The following is a 15324-nucleotide window of genomic DNA, read 5'->3' on the forward strand; positions in this document are numbered from 1 at the left end:
TCATGCTTCTTATGGCGCTGATGAGCTAATCTGACAGACAATGCCCATGGTTGCTGGCGCGTGCTGTCCAGGCGGGCAAGGCGGGGCCTGCAGCAAGCCACAAGCAGTGTGGTGGCAATCCTGGACGTCTCGGAGCGCCAACGGCGCCGTGACCGGACCCACTTCAAAGCACTCTCTTCATGGGCGCCTCGGGATCAGTGGTGATCGTGTCATCGGCAAGTAGACTAACCGTCGTTTCCCGCTTGTCCGGTCACAAGGGATGGACAGCATTATTTTGCATGAACAAGTGGCCGAGATGCAGCACTCGAGCTGTAGGATTCGATGGTCCGTCCCTGGCGAGTGGCTACCCGGTTAGTAAAGCAGCGAGGATTGCTCCAAAAGCGCTCAGCTGCGCCATGCTTTTATACCTAGGTGATGTAGCATTCGGCAGATGTTGAGATCTAGGCGGATCGCCTATCCGCTCTTCCGCACGTAGAAGGATTCAAAGAGCGGTGCCGCGCACTCTATAGATGGGATTCCTCTTTCGCGTTGGCTCATGGTGAATGAGGAGCACTCCCGGGTTTCATCGTCTATGGTGACGTTTACGACTGGTGAATTCCTGTTCATCGATGCCAACCACCTCCAAACACAACCCATACGAGCAAAGTTGGAGGGGTCCCATCCAGGGCTTTGGGCGGGTCTACCCTCATATCCGCCAGGGGATAAGGCGCTTGCCTCTAGCCGCAATTGCCGCAACTTCCGCATGGCCGTCTAGTCGGGGTCGCACATGGTTGAACTTTAGGAGTCGGCGATATTTTCTGGTCAGAGCCTGCAGAGAACCATCAAGTCGCCCTGCATCCATCGAGCGAGATCTCCTTCGCATTGTGTTTGTGTGTGTGTGTGTGGGGGGGGGGGGGTGTGTTCTTTTGCTCAAGAGCCACTGCTTACCATCGACAGGAACCACATGCGATGCCCCCCGACCATAAAGAGTATGGATGGCAGGGTAAGAATTTGCGCGCAGAGATCCGGACAGACCGATGCTATCAATGAGCCTCACGCCATGATGAGACTGGTGCTCCGCAATCGATGCCGCACTGAATCATGTTGATGATGCCTACTGCGACGCGGTGTCTTGTGGCTTGCCTTAGCCCTCGGGCAACCCCCAACGTACCCTCCTTCCCACGTAGCTCGACTGCGGTTATTTTCTGCTCCATGCCTACTCTGCATGGCGAAGACAGCATAGTACGGCTGCTTGTGCTCATCTGGCGCGTCTTCAGCAACCCTTGAACAAAACGTCAGGCCCTGGGTGGCCTAGCTGCATCCTCACGGCTGTCTTGAATCTCGTGAGAATTCAGGGACCGCCATGATTGTGCTTGAGCATGGAGGGGACCCTTCTTGCAACGTTTTCTATGCCTGTCCTCGGGAGCTTCCGTACACCTCACGAGCCACATTTCCTCCTTCCCTGATCCCAGGCTTTGGTGCCTGTCTGAGGCCTTGCACAGATGGTTCTTGGGCAACTCGCCACACTTTGTGGAGTTGATCTGTTCTGCCGGCTGATAATAATGCTCGAGCGTGGGTGCTCAAAGCAAAGGTCTCGATCTGCCAGCAAGTTGGGGCAACAAGAACCACAACAACAGGCACAGAGACGGGAATGAACGGCGATTGTAGCAGGCATGATGTGTTGGGATCTAAAAGGTGACAATTCTCGGTGGGTTTTTTTCGAATAGGTGAGAGTGGAGATGGGAGGAGTACGTACTTAGGCAACTACTACCAAGACCATCGTGCCTGCATACAACACAGCTTTACCATAATGCTGACATAATCGACCAAGAGAGCCTCCTTCTTGATTTCTACTATAGTACGAGACATGTGTTCAGGAGACTTGGCGCACATGTTTATACCTTCTCCAAAGAAAAGAAGCAGAAGCCATGATCTGTCACTAATCATTTTCATACCTTACCCAGCCCAACTATTCTGACGACAACACCGACCCACAAACGATGTGGCCCAGAAAAATTTACCGAGGCTAGACGCTCTAAGAGGCCCCCACTGAGGATGCACCTAATACTCGTACCACGGCAGCAGGGAATCTCAAGATAACCTCCTTTCCATCTGTCGAGCTCGATCATGTCCAGATCTAGAGCATTGCAGTGATCGCCAAAATGCTCCGAGATCGAGAATTTGGCAATATCCCACCCGCAATCATTCAATACAAGACGCACCAGTTGTGTCCAACCCCTGGGCGAGGCTCGCTTTCGCTTGGCCCTGTCAATATCTTCTGCAGCCTCCTTGATTGGCTGTCTTTCCGGTCCTCGCACTTCTCAGAAGGCCGATCCCTGCTTATTGATATCCACTTAGACATCTCCGATGCAAAAAGGCACTGCAAATGCCACAATGCCACTTCTTTTTTGGAGCACCGTTTGGACCCACGAGGACAACTTCGAGAAGGCTCCTTTTATGAGAAGAAAGAAGAGTCTTGACATCCACGATGCTGTGCCGACATGATATGTATGTTTCCGCCTGCCCTTGCCTCACAGCCTCAAGAGAGCCACGGCAAGGCAAGTCCTGTAATCGATTATCTAGGCAATTCTAGAAGACACTCTTTACGGTCTCGACATCTCGTGACAAGCTCTTCTCAACCATGGCGCCAGACAAACCGAGGCCACCTTGCGTGCACCAGCGACAAGCTATTCAGAATGGCGAGTTGGTGGGGATTCCAGAAGAGAATTCGAATCCATGCGAGCAATGCAAGGCAGAGAGCCACCGGGCACTCATCTACAGGCTGAAGTTGATCGCGGGCCTGTTGATGCCGTTTGCCCTTCAGGCTCTCGACGTTACCATGTGAGCTTTCTCTACGTGGGCTTTGCGAAAGAATGTTGGCTATGGTAGAATCATGATGCTAATACATGACTTCAGTGTAGCAAGCGCTCTGCCTTTCATCGCCATTGATTTCAGTAAGAAGACAAGCCTTTTGCCGAAACACATGAGAATACCAAGTCGCTGACTTTTACCCACCAGACGAGGTTGCTGAGCTCAACTGGATTGTCTCGGCCTTCAACCTGACCAGCGCGGCCTTCATCCCGTTCTGTACGACCTTGCCCCTCGATGTGTATCCCACTCTGACCTCGAGCACTAACAGAGATATTGCTCAGGGGGCCAAATGGCCGACATTTTCGGTCGACACACCTCTCTCCAGGCTGTTCTCCTTCTCATGACCCTTGGTAGTGCCCTCTGTACCGGAGCGCCCACGACATCCTTCCCCGTCCTCCTCCTCGGCCGTGGCTTCCAGGGCGTGGCCTGCGCGGGTATCAGTGTCCTGGTGCGCGTCATCATCTCCGACAAGGTCAGCCTGCAGGAGAACGCCAAAAACTGGTCCTTCTTTGCGCTCACGGGCGGATGCTCCTACGCCATCGGACCAGTCGTCGGCGGGTACCTGACCAGTGCGAGCTGGAGGTGGTGTTTTGGGATCAACCTGCCCATCTGCATCTTGGGCATTCTGATTGTGTTCTTTGTGCTGCGCAAGGAGCTGGTGGGCCCGCAGCCTTTGGCCGGTGTCGATGATGAGGTTGTGTCGACGCAGAGAACCAAACCCGCCGCACCAACGGTGATGCGTCGGCTCATGACGATTGATGTGGGCGGCCAGCTGCTCTTCTTGTTCGGGTTCGGCTTGATCATCCTGGCATTCACATGGGCAGGCGATACATACGCATGGAACTCGTACGAGGTCCTCGTCCCTCTGATCCTCGGCGGTCTCCTCGCCCTGACCTGGCTGGGGTATGAGTACCTGATGGCACCGAATCGGGCCCTCGGGAAGAGGTTCTCATCGCAGAGCCCCATGATCCCGTGGCGTTTCATCAAGAACCGCAATGTGGGCCTGCTGTTCTACATCAACTTCTCGACAGGCATGGCCATCTACAGCGTGAGCTCATCATCCCCTCCACCCCCGGCTTAGTGTCCTCCAACCCAGGATCCTCAAACTACCAGGATTGCTATTGACTTTTGTCATCAAAGGTGCTCTACTATGTCGACCTCTACTTCACCCTCATCCTCGGCTATTCATCCTCCAAGGCTGGCGTACAGCTTCTCTACTATACTCCTGGCATAGGAGTAGGCGTCTACCTCGCCATGCTCTTCTGCAACGTGTGGCCACGCGGCACCTTCCTACCCCTCTTTTTAGGGTCGACCATCGAAGCCGTCGGCATCGGTCTTCTTGCGTGGGCCATGTCGACAGGCCACGTCGCCAACATCTATGGCATGGTCGCCTTTAGCGGCGTCGGAACGGGGCTGCGGTTCATGCCTGGCACCCTGCATGCGGTCGGCTTCTTCCCCGAGTCCATTGCGAGCATCGTGTCGCTGATGGGGATCGCCATGCCGTTTGGGGGTGCGCTGGCGCTGACGATCATGACGACGGTGTACAACAACCTGGCAGCCGCTGATCCCAAGATGGCCATGGTCTGGGCGTTTGTGGCCATCTGTCCGTTCATGGGGGTGTGTATTGTGTGCGCGGCGTGTCTGGGGAACGTAGGCATTGTCAAGCCCAAGGCGGGCTCGGAAGGCGAGGAGCCAGAACATCATGTTACCGAGGGGAGCTATCTGCTTGCGCTGCTGCGGCGGAGAAAGGCAAGCAGTATGCTTAGTAGGGATGTTGCGAACGGTCAAGAGAATGGCCAGGCGGATTTGGTCCTGGACGACGAGAAGAGGTCAGACGAGGTGCCCATCTCGACTAACTAGACAGCCAGAGGCTTAAAATTTTTGGGGGTAACATTGATTAACAGTCAATAATAGAAATACACAAGTGATATATATATATATATATAATATATGAATTCATCCATATCTTCTCATTGGGAATAGAAATCAAATTGTATGGCCCAGACTGCCATCAGAGTGCTGGACAGGGGTCCTTTACACTATTCAATGCTGGACCTCGGTTGATCATGACGGGCCCGTCTTTTCCTCATGCACACATTCACTTACACTTCCTACAGCTCACTCGCCCCATCCCAACTAATGACGGCACTGGGGAATGGAACAAACAAGCACATCCGTCCTCTAATGAATTCTCCACTCTCCTTCCTTCGTGGTGGTAGTCATGTGGCCATTCATTCCATCCCAAACACATTAGTAGCTACTCATGCACTACCACCGACTGTACCGTCTCTAATCCGCCCCAAACTGTCGACGATCCCATCGTGTATTTCGCCCTCGACATTGTTCTCTCAACGAAGACTACATTCGTCCTTCTCCGTCTCATCAAAAACATTAGCATCATCATCACCACTACCACCACACTCCTCCAACCCGAGATCTGCACCCACAAGACCAGCACTCAGCATGGCCCCCAGCCAGTCCCCAGCCCAGTCCAGACACTCTTCCTCTTCCTCTTTCCCTTCCCCCTCCACCACCCACAAGAACAAACCCACCCCTTCCCCACCACGCCCAAGCGCAAGCGTCCTCCTCCTCTCCCCAACCAACGAGATCCTCCTCCTCCACCGTGTCCAGACCTCCTCCTCCTTCCCCTCCGCCCACGTCTTCCCAGGCGGCAACCTCTCCCCCTTCCACGAGCCCTCCCTGTCCACCACGCCAGACGCGCCCCTCTACCACGTCGACGGCCCCGCCTACCGCCTCGCCGCCATCCGCGAGACCTTTGAGGAGTCCGGCCTCCTCCTCGCCCGCCGGCCTGGCTCCAACGCCCTCGTCAGCCTGGGCGGCGACGGTGACGACCACGACACCGCCCGGGCCCGCAAGGCCGTGCACGCCGACGAGCTCCACTTCGCCCGCTGGGTAGAATCCGAGCTGGGCGCCGTGCCGTGCCTGGATGACCTCGTCCCCTTCACGCGCTGGATCACCCCGCCCAATGTGGCCAAGCGGTTCACCACGCAGATGTACCTGTTCCTTATGCCGTTTTCCTCCTCCTCCTCCTCCTCCTCTTCTTCTTCTTCTTCTTCTTCTTCTGCGGCAGCAGCGGCGACAGACAGCAGCACGACGGGGGATGTGAACCTGGATGATGTGGTGATGGCAACGACAACGGCGGCAACGACAACGCCCACGAGCGACGGCGGCATCGAGCACACGGCTGCTACGTTTGCGCCCGCGGCAGAGTGGCTGGCGCGCCAGGAGCGTGGGGAGATTGTCTTGTTCCCGCCGCAGCTGTTCCTGCTGACCATGGTGGCGCGGGTATTCGAGAGCGTGAGCGAGGAGGACAGGGATCCGGAGGCGACGTATGAGGCGCAGAGGAAAGCGCTGCTCGAGTTCGTCACGAGGGTGCCATCGTGCTCGCCCGAGGAGGAGGTTGTGGCGCAGCGCAGGAAAGTCCACCCCACGGCCTTGATCCCCTGGACGGACAAGGTGATGAGCCCGACTGTGTTGTTTGTGCGTACGGGGGACAAGAGGATCGTCTTGGGGCTGGACAAGCCTGGCCTGGAGCTCAAGGGGAGTGGGCGGGGTGGAGACTTTGAGAGGGTGGTGTTGGTGAATTTTGGCAAGGAGGGGCCGAGGAATGTCGAGGTTCGGGATCGAGAGGAAGTGCTGAAGGAGGAGAGGGAGGCCAAGGAGGTGGAGGCAAGAGAACAGTGTGAAAACTCAAGATTATAGATGATGTACAGAACGGTGGTGTTGTATATGTATTTGTATGTATATAGATATATATACATAGACATAGACGAGAGGCATTATTAGACTGAGGGCGGCAACCACATTTAATGCATTCATTCCCTTGGATTCCAGTCTATGCCCTCTGGCTCCCCGCTATTCAATTCAGCGCCCAAATAAAATATCCTGCAATATGCTCCACGCTTGAATCAAATACCTGGGTAATATGAAATTGCACTTGCCCCTACCCCAGGGGAAAAACACAACAGACCCTCTTCCCCCCCCCCCCCCCCAATGCAAGCAATGCTATGCTCCTAAAACCTTTTTCTTTCTTTACCACGGACGTTCACTTTCCAGAGACAGCATATGCTTCGTGACTCACACCACTTCTTCACAGCAAGTGGTGATATCTCTCCATCATGCCCAACCCGCGTCAGCTGACCAGAGTTCAGCCACGCCGTCAGGTCCTCGAGGATGATCGGGTCGTACATCAGCATCTTCTCGTGCCAGGATGGCATCGAAGGGTCAGATGTGCGAGGAGCCGATGTGACCGCTCTTGTGATGAGGTCGTAAAGTGCAGATTGCTGTTCCGATGGGCTGAGGTTGAGTGAGATCTCCGTGTCGTCGCTGATAGAGACCTTATCTCCAGCAGGCGAAAATGGCTGTTCAGGAGACGACGACACACCAATTTCACCTTCACTGTCGAGGTCAGAGTCCTGAACCTCGTGAATTGACCGGTTCACCTTTTTGCGTTTTGGGGTCGACGTACCCCGCCTGGGCTTTGGGGACGGCGGTGGCATAGACGCAGCTGCTTTCTCTGCTGCGGTTGCAGCTGCAGCGGCGTCTTTCTTTCGATGTCGACCGCGCTTCTTGGGCGTTGCAGACTCATCGCCTTGCCTTGCGTTCTTTGGCAATTCAGTTTCCTGTCCCGCTCCGGCGCCGTCAACATCCATCGTGGCAGCCTTCTTGGGCCTGCCGCGCGGCTTCTTTGCTGGCGGAACAGATGCTGCCGAATCCTCTTTAGACGAGGCCGGCTGCTTGCGCTTCGGACTGTTCAGGACAGAAGAGTTTGTCGAGAAAGCCGCTGTATGACCCAGAGGCTGGTTCTTACTTCTCCAACACTGATCCAGCAAGGAGATCATCGCATTTCTGGTCTTGACAGCCTTGAACCCAAATTTGGAGACCTCTTTGGCCAGCTTCGCGTCAGTGAACAGTTCAAACTTAGGGCGCGGCTTTTGTGGGCTGGACCCTGTCCTGCTTGAGGGGGGTTGTGCCCTGTCTTCTTGTGTCTGCTGTTGATTGCTAGGAGGAGGCATCTCGTCTTCCAGCAGGTCCGTAAGCAGAGGGAAAGACCCTATTGTGGTGGGTGGCGATTTCATTACAGCGGCAGTATTAATAGTAATCTTGCGCTGTGTCGTGGAGAAGGTTGATGTTGGCACAGATGAGCGAGACTGGGCATCTTCATCTGCAATGACGCGCCTGGTGCTGAATTCAAGAGCGGGTGTTCCCGTTGTCCCAGATTCCGCCGGAACCGGTTCCGGTGTCAATTGTTTCCACGGGTCTAAAATCGCGTCGTCTTCCGGAAACCCAGAGGAGTCGACCAAGTCGATGATCTCGACATTCACCATCTCACCAGCCTGATCCCTTGCACTCACCGACCAAAGGCCTTTCGCCGGTCTCTCGGGTTTTGAGGCGGCTTCTCCAGAGCTGCCGAAAGGGTCATCCTCATCGGTAGTGATTGAGGCTTTCAGGGCCTCGTGCAAATCTTTGAGCAGCGTCGGCGATTTTTCGCGAGCCAGTTGGCTGGATGTTCCAAAGACGAAATCCTGTGCGGCTGACCGCTTCATCGCGGCACGCGGTGATAACAGCACTGGTTTCTTCGGCTGAGCATTCTTTCTACTCTTGGTTACCTTTGCAGCTCTGCCCTTGCCCTTGCCTCCTGTGGCCTTGGTAGTATCCTCATTCGGACCATCAGCCCGGAAATATTCGAGCAGAGAGTCTTCGCCGTTATGGTCGTCAGCATAATTGTCATTCTTGACCACATATGGAGCCGTGGCCAATTCTGTGATTGTGCGGGGCTTCTTTTTGGGCGCCTTCTCCTTTACAGGCGAAGGCTTGCGACCTGGCTCCGTGGGCTCGGATGGGTGATTGATAGGGATCAGATCAATGACCTTGCTTTTCCCGAGAATATTGGCGGGCTGCTGTTGAGGTTCAGGCTGCTTCTCGTGCTCCAGTTTGTGGCCAAAAGTGTCATGTAGCTTCTTGAACACATCCGATGCCACGGTATATGTGTCTTCGTCTTCCGGCGCAGGGCCATCCGACAACATCCAAGTGTGGCCATTTTCGGTCGGTGCAAAAGTAGGATCTTGCCGCGGAGGTGTCCAGTCCAGTCTCCTCTGTACTGCAAGTTCCAGATTCATAGGCTCGGGCGTGGCGACTCGTGATGGTTTTTCTTTGCGTCTAGGATTTTCCACTGCGCCGGTGTCATCAAGCGAACGTCTGTTGACAGTCTTGGGTTCTTTTTTCTGTGCCCTAGGCTTCTTGGTATTTTCTGATGCTTTGACCGCCTCGACTACCTCCTCCTTCTCTGTCGTAGGACTCCGTTCACCTGCAACCTTGTATTTCTTCCACGGCTTCGCTTTCAAAGGCGTGCCCTGCACGCCACTGTCCTCGGGCTCTTCATTTTTTTGACTTTGTGCCTCGGCTGCGTTGGAGTTCTCGGGCTGGGCACCATCGGGGGTGACGCCATCTGAAGATAGAACGATGACCTCCTTTGCGACTCGTTTCGGCGCCGTAGATAGTTTTGCGACTTTTGCAGCTGGTTTCCGCGGGCGTTTGGCGGGCGCCTTCTTCGCAGGTAATGGTTCCTGCTCGTCAATTGGATCGAAGGAGTCGTCGCCGGCCGCTGCCTGAGCAGCAAGTAGGTCAGAGGCACGCGTGAAAGTGGTATTGGCATGGGCAGGTATCGGTGCCGCAGCACTTCCAGATTTTAACTTGTGAGTTCTCGGCTTCCTAGCGATCAACTCTTGTATGTCTGGGAGTGGCGACGAGGACAGCATCATAAGACGGTCGTGCAGCGTAGGACGCGCCGGCGAGGAGCACAACGGGCCGCTGTCTGCCATTTTAAACGGTAAGGCGAAGCTGAATGGCAGACAGCGAACGCGCCATGCGCGTCGTGTCGAATTGGACAACAGCAGTGTGGATGGCCGTCGGCTCAAATTGGGCATGCATGAGGCATGTGAGGATCCACACCCATCGCAGGCTTGGTGGCAAATCAACGCGAGTTCAGCTGACCTGCAAGATCTCGTCCTGGGGAACAGGGGGGGTGGCAGCGACTAGCTGACTCAGCATAAGAGCCCCACCAATCCGGTAGGCGGAGAGGTGGGACGCTCGGGCCACCTCACACAAAATTCGAAGTCCCACTGTCAAATTCAATCCAAACATCATCACCACCACTGACGATCGACCCCCCCGGATACTGACGACTGGACGATTTCTTGCACCTCGCAAAACTCATCCAACCAAACCGACCTCAGTCAGATCCTTTAACCAAGCCGTCAAAATGGAGAACGACCGTGGCGAGATCGTGGACCTGTAAGCGAACCCCTGCTAGATTTTGGCACTCGAAAAATGAAGGAGGAATGCGGCAGACACAAAGCATGCATGATGGAGGACCACACCGATGCTGACTCTCACCCTTTTTCCCCTTCGAATAGCTACGTCCCCCGCAAGTGCTCTGCCACCAACCGCATCATTAAGGCCAAGGATCACGCCTCCGTCCAGATCTCCGTCGCCAAGGTTGACGAGTCCGGCCGTGCCGTCCCCGGCGAGAACCACACCTACGCCCTCTGCGGTTTCGTCCGCGCCATGGGCGAGTCCGATGATGCCTTCAACCGCCTCGCCCAGCGTGATGGCCTCGTCAAGAACGTCTGGTCTGCGCAGCGATAAATGGAGAAAATCAGGCGGCGGCGGCGCGCAGAGAGGCTTGGAACGTGAACAAGGTACGGCTAGGTCGCGCCTGAACGAAAGGACGCTGCGGCGTGAACGATACGAGGCCGATGCTGACTTTGTTCCCACTCTGCAGGGCTACAGTTGTTTGTTTGGCATCTCTCGGGTTGGGTGGACATCGGAACATCGGACACCAATGGTGATGTTTCATGGAGTTTAGACGGCACGGAAATGCATCTTGCCGGTATTGAGACCTTTCAAAAATAACATCCCTTTTTTCTCGACCAACCAATCGACACGAACAAGCTTGAACCAGCATGTGACCCAACGCCTTCCTCGCCAAAGAAGCAATTGATGCGATCCTATCGCTCTGCTCGACCCATCCGCTTCTCTTTGATCTCGCGCGCCAATTTTTGTGCTGCCCGCTGCGCCGTAGCCTTTCCCCAGTGAACTACCCTCGGCTGGCAAAGTCTGCTCGGATGCACCCGCGGGAGCACTCCATATCCGGGGATTCTAAGGCTGCCTCGACAGTCTTCGTGCCGTAGATCGAAACCCAGGCCTTGAAAAAGCCGCGATGTTCAAGTCGTTCGTCGTGGTACAGATACGGGTCTGACATTCAGAATCTCTGGCGCCATGCTGTCGGACTGTGATCTCATGGAAGAATCTTCCCAATATGCTTGTGAATCATGATGTGTCTGCAACAACACCCGTGCCAAGTGCTTCGGACTCTTGGGGAGCCATTGAGATGCCATTCGTATCGCGTGAGCATCATACCTACCATCATGTGGCTTACATTCGCTACAAGACGAAACCCATCTTGTAAATGGAGCAATCTTCCACGAAAATATTTACCAGTGTGTACAGCAAGGTACGGGGTATATTTTGTTTATCTCTAGCAATCTCTATGATGGATCATCCAGCATTACAACCGGCTCGGCATCCTCGCGCCTCCGTCCAACCTGATCACGGTCCCGTTCAGCATGACATTCTCCACACAGCTTCTGACCAGTGCCGCGAACTCCTCCCCCGTGCCGCCTCGCTTAGGAAACTCCATGCTCTTCTCGAGACTCGTCCTGACCTTATCGCTCATCATGGCTGTCATGGGCGTCTCGAACGTTCCGGGGGCGATGGTGAGCACGCGGATCCCGAACCGCGACAGGTCCCGCGTCAAGGGCAGGGTCATGCTCGCGACAGCGCCCTTGGAGGCGGCGTAGGCCGTCTGGCCCATCTGGCCGTCGAAAGCGGCGGCGGAGGCGACCATGACGACAACACCGCGCTCGGGGTCACCGTGGGCCGTGGGCGAGGCCGGGCTTTGCGCAAGGAGTGGGAGGAACTGCCGGAGCACGTCGAGGGTGCCGCGCAGGTTAATGTTGAGGACGAAGTCGATGGACTGCAGCGAGAGCGGCCTGTGCTTGCCGTCGAGGATCAGGCCTGGATTGCCAACGCCGGCGGCCGGTATGATGCCGCCCAGCGGGGCGCCCGTCTTGCTCACCCACTGCGCCGTCCCCTCCACGGCCGCTGCTATGCTCTCTGTGTCTGTCACGTCGACGGGGAAGAACTTGGCCCGCGATTCGCCGCCCAGCTGCTTCACAAGCTCAGCGCCGGCGTCCTCGTTCAGGTCAAGGATGGAGATATTCCCTCCATGCTGGGCGAGCTCGAGAGCTGTTGCACGTCCGAGGCCGGATGCGCTGAGAGAAGAAGACAGAGAAGCAGTCAGCACAGTAGTACAATTTTTATCCTCCTCCTCGATAGGCTTTTCATTGGCATGTGATCGTGATGTTCTTTCTGCATTGAATAGGGACTAGAGAACGGAAGGCTTACCCGCCTGATATCACAAAGGTGCGGCCTGAAATCTTCATCGTGAACGACAGTGTCTCCTCTGCTGCTTGTATCCGAAATCACGGTGGACGCTCTGCCAACTCATCTTTCAAGAACAAGTCGCGGTTAAAGGACGAGGGACGTGTAAGCCAACCCACAAGACAGGCCCAAGCCGAGGTCCATCGCGGCAGTTCTCTCTCTCTTTCTTTCTGACCATTCCACTAAGTAGGCGATGGAGCGCCTGAGCCGCGGGTGAGGACACCCCTGTCAATAGCGTATGTGGTGCTAAATCTAGGTGATAAGTACCTGGCGGTGGGACCTGAAACGGGGCGGCCTGCTTCTGAAGCCCGTCGTCTGAGGACAGCGATTGGGCGACAAGGGGGCAAAGAGAACGGTCTTAGGGGCGTGAGTGGGGGGAGTTCCAGTAATGGACCTGGTGACGCCCACTGCATCTTTGATCATTGTCGCCAATGCATCCCACAACTTAACTCCCTGATTGATAACGCAGCACTGCATGCATGCATGCATACATTTTCGTCGTGTGACTTCTTTTTCTGTTGTGTATGTGATAGCGAAAGAAAACAAGTAGTAGAACTAGATCCCGCCCTCCTCCTTCTTCCACCTCTCACGGTTAAATCCATCCATCCCTCCCTTTCCTTCCGATCAAAAGACGTGCATCGACAGAACCGGCGAGCATTATCGAACGAGACAGGAAGAAGACATCACGAACGACGCACCCCAAGATGACAAGACCGCGGCGTTCCTCCGCCGCAAGCGAGGAGAGCAACATTGCGGCTCGAGACCAGGTACGGCCCTGGTCCCATACCGTCCCCTGTGGCACACGTTGCCAGGGAACTCTGCTGACGATGATGGCGTTGGCACACACGCGTATAGGAGTTGGGAAGCATGTATGACTACCTGGCCAAGATCATATTACTCGGACCCAGTGGGACAGGCAAATCCTGCCTGCTGCATCGATTCGTGAAGAATGAATGGAGGGTTCTTTCGTCGCAGACCATCGGCGTCGAGTTTGCGACCAAGATCATCAAGGTCGGCACCGGCGCGAGGCGGAAGAGGATAAAGCTACAGGTCAGGCCGGAACCCAATCTCCTCTTTCATATTATTGTCGTTCTTCCTTCATGTCCGTCTGAATTCTCTGTTCTAAATAGTTGACTGGTGATCACGACAAACAGCTCTGGGACACAGCCGGCACCGAACGTTTCCGATCCGTCTCGCGCTCCTACTACCGCGGGGCGGCGGGCGCCATCCTCATCTACGACATCACTTCGCACTCCTCCTTCAACAACCTGCAACCCTTCCTCAACGACGCGCGCGCTCTCGCCTCACCGAACCTCACGCTGGTGCTCGCTGGGAACAAGCTCGACCTTGCCGATTCAAATCACCTTGTGGACACGAGCATGCCTCCGCCGACGCCCTCAAGCTATGGATCCACGAGCACCATCACGCTCGCCGGAGGAGATGGAGGGCAGGCTGGTGGCTATTCGATGGGCAGCGTGAGCAGCACGACGAGTAGAAGCACCATTACGGCGAATTACGGAGGCGGCGGCGGCGGCACACACCAGCAGCGGGCGACGATCGCGCCAGATGGTAGAGAGGTCACGGCCGGGGAGGCAAGCAGATGGGCATCGAGCGTCAACGTGCCGGTCACGATGGAGGTCAGTGCGTTCAGCGGAGATGGAGTGGACGAGGTGTTTGCGCGGCTGGCGAGGATGATCCTCACCAAGATCGAGCTGGGCGAGATCGACCCGGACGACCCGATGAGCGGGATCCAGTACGGCGACGCGGGTGGGCTGTGGCACAGCAACGCCAGCGACGGAGCGAGCATCAAGAGCGCCCTCACCACAGACGAGATTGGGGCCAGCAGGAGGACCGGCCGGGCGAGGGGCAAGAGTCGGGGCCAGTGGGGTGTCGGAGTTGGGATGAGGGAGTGGGAGGACGTGTTCACGCTGAGCGCGAGGAGGAATAGGAGAGGCTGTTGCTGAAGGGTTGTTTTCTCGCGATCCCGAGGAGCAGCCTGGCCCAGCCAACCCATCCCACTGGCCGGCATGCTCGAGAGCTGGTCTCGCTGGCCGGTCTGAAGGGATTTGTCACAATTGTGACTACTACTTCTTCTTGCTTTTCGCTTCTTTAGCCCGCGACGATACAACTGGACATGAGGGCGTTCGGGATGATGCTCTTTGTTTTCTTCTTTCTTCTTCCTTCTGGTTACTACAACACAAGAGGAACTTGAGCTGGATTCACAAAAGCGTGGCGTCTACAGAATTAACGGACACGGATACTATTACACTGTTGTTTATATCTTTTGTTGGAGACCGTATGGAAGGGAGGAGGGCCCCCCCCCGGGGGGGGGTGGCAGTCAGGCAGGAAGGCTCTGGCGACACTGAAGAAGTCATATAATAATATTGAAGATGATCGACCATACATCACCATGTCACAACGTCACAACATCAGAAAAATAGAGCAACTTCTTGAACCGCGTGCCAAGAGCTCGTGTCGGCAGGATGAGGTTACATACCATTGCAGTTCACATGCCGGATCGGGTGTGCAACCGATTGAACCTGGATCTTGGTCTTGGAGAGGCGGGCTGTACAAGAGAGTCGGGGCGGAGAGGAGCCATCCGTTGGCAATCTTTTGATCTGCGTCACAAGAGGTGCTAGCTGTTGTATAAACGATATGCAGCAACATGGCCTTTTCTTTTTCGATCTTATTCGGCCAAGTAATCGAAGGCCCCAAAACCCACTCGCTCCTTGCCACCGGCTCCATGAAGGCTGATTCTCGGATGAGCAAGCTCACGCCAGGAAGAGAGGAGAGCGGGGCTGCCCCGTCTATAGGGAATTCTGCCCGACATTCCGGCTTAATTATTGAAGTCTAGGGCCCTTTTTTTGTCTCTTTTTTTTTTTTTTTCTCTCTCTCTCTCTCTCTCCATCGTCTCGCTCTCCTTCTCAAGTGGAGGAATTCAATGTTGAG

At 55.5% G+C, this 15324-nt stretch overlaps 6 protein-coding genes across 6 annotated transcripts; 4 read left to right on the plus strand and 2 right to left on the minus strand.

Moving 5' to 3' along the window:
• Positions 1-2701: 2701 nt before the first annotated feature.
• On the plus strand, positions 2702-4599 carry M406DRAFT_227950 (MFS general substrate transporter; the record flags this gene model as incomplete). The annotated part of the gene is made up of 5 exons (XM_040915782.1): positions 2702-2820; positions 2896-2933; positions 2998-3066; positions 3132-3898; positions 3991-4599. Coding segments are annotated over 5 exons (1602 nt in total), but the record flags the coding sequence as incomplete, so codon positions are not given.
• A 729-nt stretch (positions 4600-5328) lies between these two features.
• Positions 5329-6531, plus strand: M406DRAFT_231532 (uncharacterized protein; the record flags this gene model as incomplete). Its single annotated transcript, XM_040915877.1, has 2 exons — positions 5329-5882; positions 5958-6531. Coding segments are annotated over 2 exons (1128 nt in total), but the record flags the coding sequence as incomplete, so codon positions are not given.
• Positions 6532-6884: 353 nt separating this feature from the next.
• On the minus strand, positions 6885-9692 carry M406DRAFT_330598 (uncharacterized protein; the record flags this gene model as incomplete). The annotated part of the gene is made up of 1 exon (XM_040920541.1): positions 6885-9692. The coding sequence occupies one exon, from the start codon at positions 9690-9692 to the stop codon at positions 6885-6887; it is 2808 nt and encodes a 935-aa protein (XP_040775213.1).
• Positions 9693-10012: 320 nt separating this feature from the next.
• M406DRAFT_356479 (40S ribosomal protein S21) lies at positions 10013-10804 on the plus strand. Its single transcript, XM_040923456.1, has 3 exons — positions 10013-10164; positions 10287-10571; positions 10655-10804. The coding sequence occupies exons 1-2, from the start codon at positions 10133-10135 to the stop codon at positions 10516-10518; spliced, it is 264 nt and encodes an 87-aa protein (XP_040775214.1). The 5' UTR covers positions 10013-10132; the 3' UTR covers positions 10519-10571; positions 10655-10804.
• A 574-nt stretch (positions 10805-11378) lies between these two features.
• M406DRAFT_322532 (NAD(P)-binding protein) lies at positions 11379-12422 on the minus strand. The gene is made up of 2 exons (XM_040919650.1): positions 12340-12422; positions 11379-12206 (listed from the first exon to the last, which is right to left on the minus strand). Exons 1-2 carry the CDS (start codon positions 12375-12377, stop codon positions 11441-11443), a joined length of 804 nt encoding a protein of 267 aa, XP_040775215.1. The 5' UTR covers positions 12378-12422; the 3' UTR covers positions 11379-11440.
• Positions 12423-12834: 412 nt separating this feature from the next.
• On the plus strand, positions 12835-14779 carry M406DRAFT_351647 (ras-domain-containing protein). The gene is made up of 3 exons (XM_040922641.1): positions 12835-13142; positions 13231-13425; positions 13530-14779. Exons 1-3 carry the CDS (start codon positions 13080-13082, stop codon positions 14337-14339), a joined length of 1068 nt encoding a protein of 355 aa, XP_040775216.1. The 5' UTR covers positions 12835-13079; the 3' UTR covers positions 14340-14779.
• Positions 14780-15324: the final 545 nt, after the last annotated feature.

This window comes from Cryphonectria parasitica, assembly GCF_011745365.1.
Source record: "Cryphonectria parasitica EP155 unplaced genomic scaffold M406scaffold_5, whole genome shotgun sequence".
In the NCBI taxonomy this organism is placed as follows: Eukaryota; Fungi; Ascomycota; class Sordariomycetes; order Diaporthales; family Cryphonectriaceae; genus Cryphonectria; species Cryphonectria parasitica.

Excerpts from the sequence above, each read along its gene's own strand:
- M406DRAFT_356479 (XM_040923456.1), top strand. The coding sequence starts at position 10,133 with ATGGAGAACGACCGTGGCGAGATCGTGGACCT. Across the intron at positions 10,165-10,286 it reads CGTGGCGAGATCGTGGACCT|CTACGTCCCCCGCAAGTGCT; the intron begins GTAAGCGAACCC and ends CCCTTCGAATAG.
- M406DRAFT_322532 (XM_040919650.1), bottom strand. The coding sequence starts at position 12,377 with ATGAAGATTTCAGGCCGCACCTTTGTGATATCAGGCGG. Across the intron at positions 12,207-12,339 it reads ACCTTTGTGATATCAGGCGG|CGCATCCGGCCTCGGACGTG; the intron begins GTAAGCCTTCCG and ends TTCTTCTCTCAG.
- M406DRAFT_351647 (XM_040922641.1), top strand. The coding sequence starts at position 13,080 with ATGACAAGACCGCGGCGTTCCTCCGCCGCAAGCGAGGAGAGCAACATT. Across the intron at positions 13,143-13,230 it reads ACATTGCGGCTCGAGACCAG|GAGTTGGGAAGCATGTATGA; the intron begins GTACGGCCCTGG and ends ACACGCGTATAG. Across the intron at positions 13,426-13,529 it reads GGAAGAGGATAAAGCTACAG|CTCTGGGACACAGCCGGCAC; the intron begins GTCAGGCCGGAA and ends CACGACAAACAG.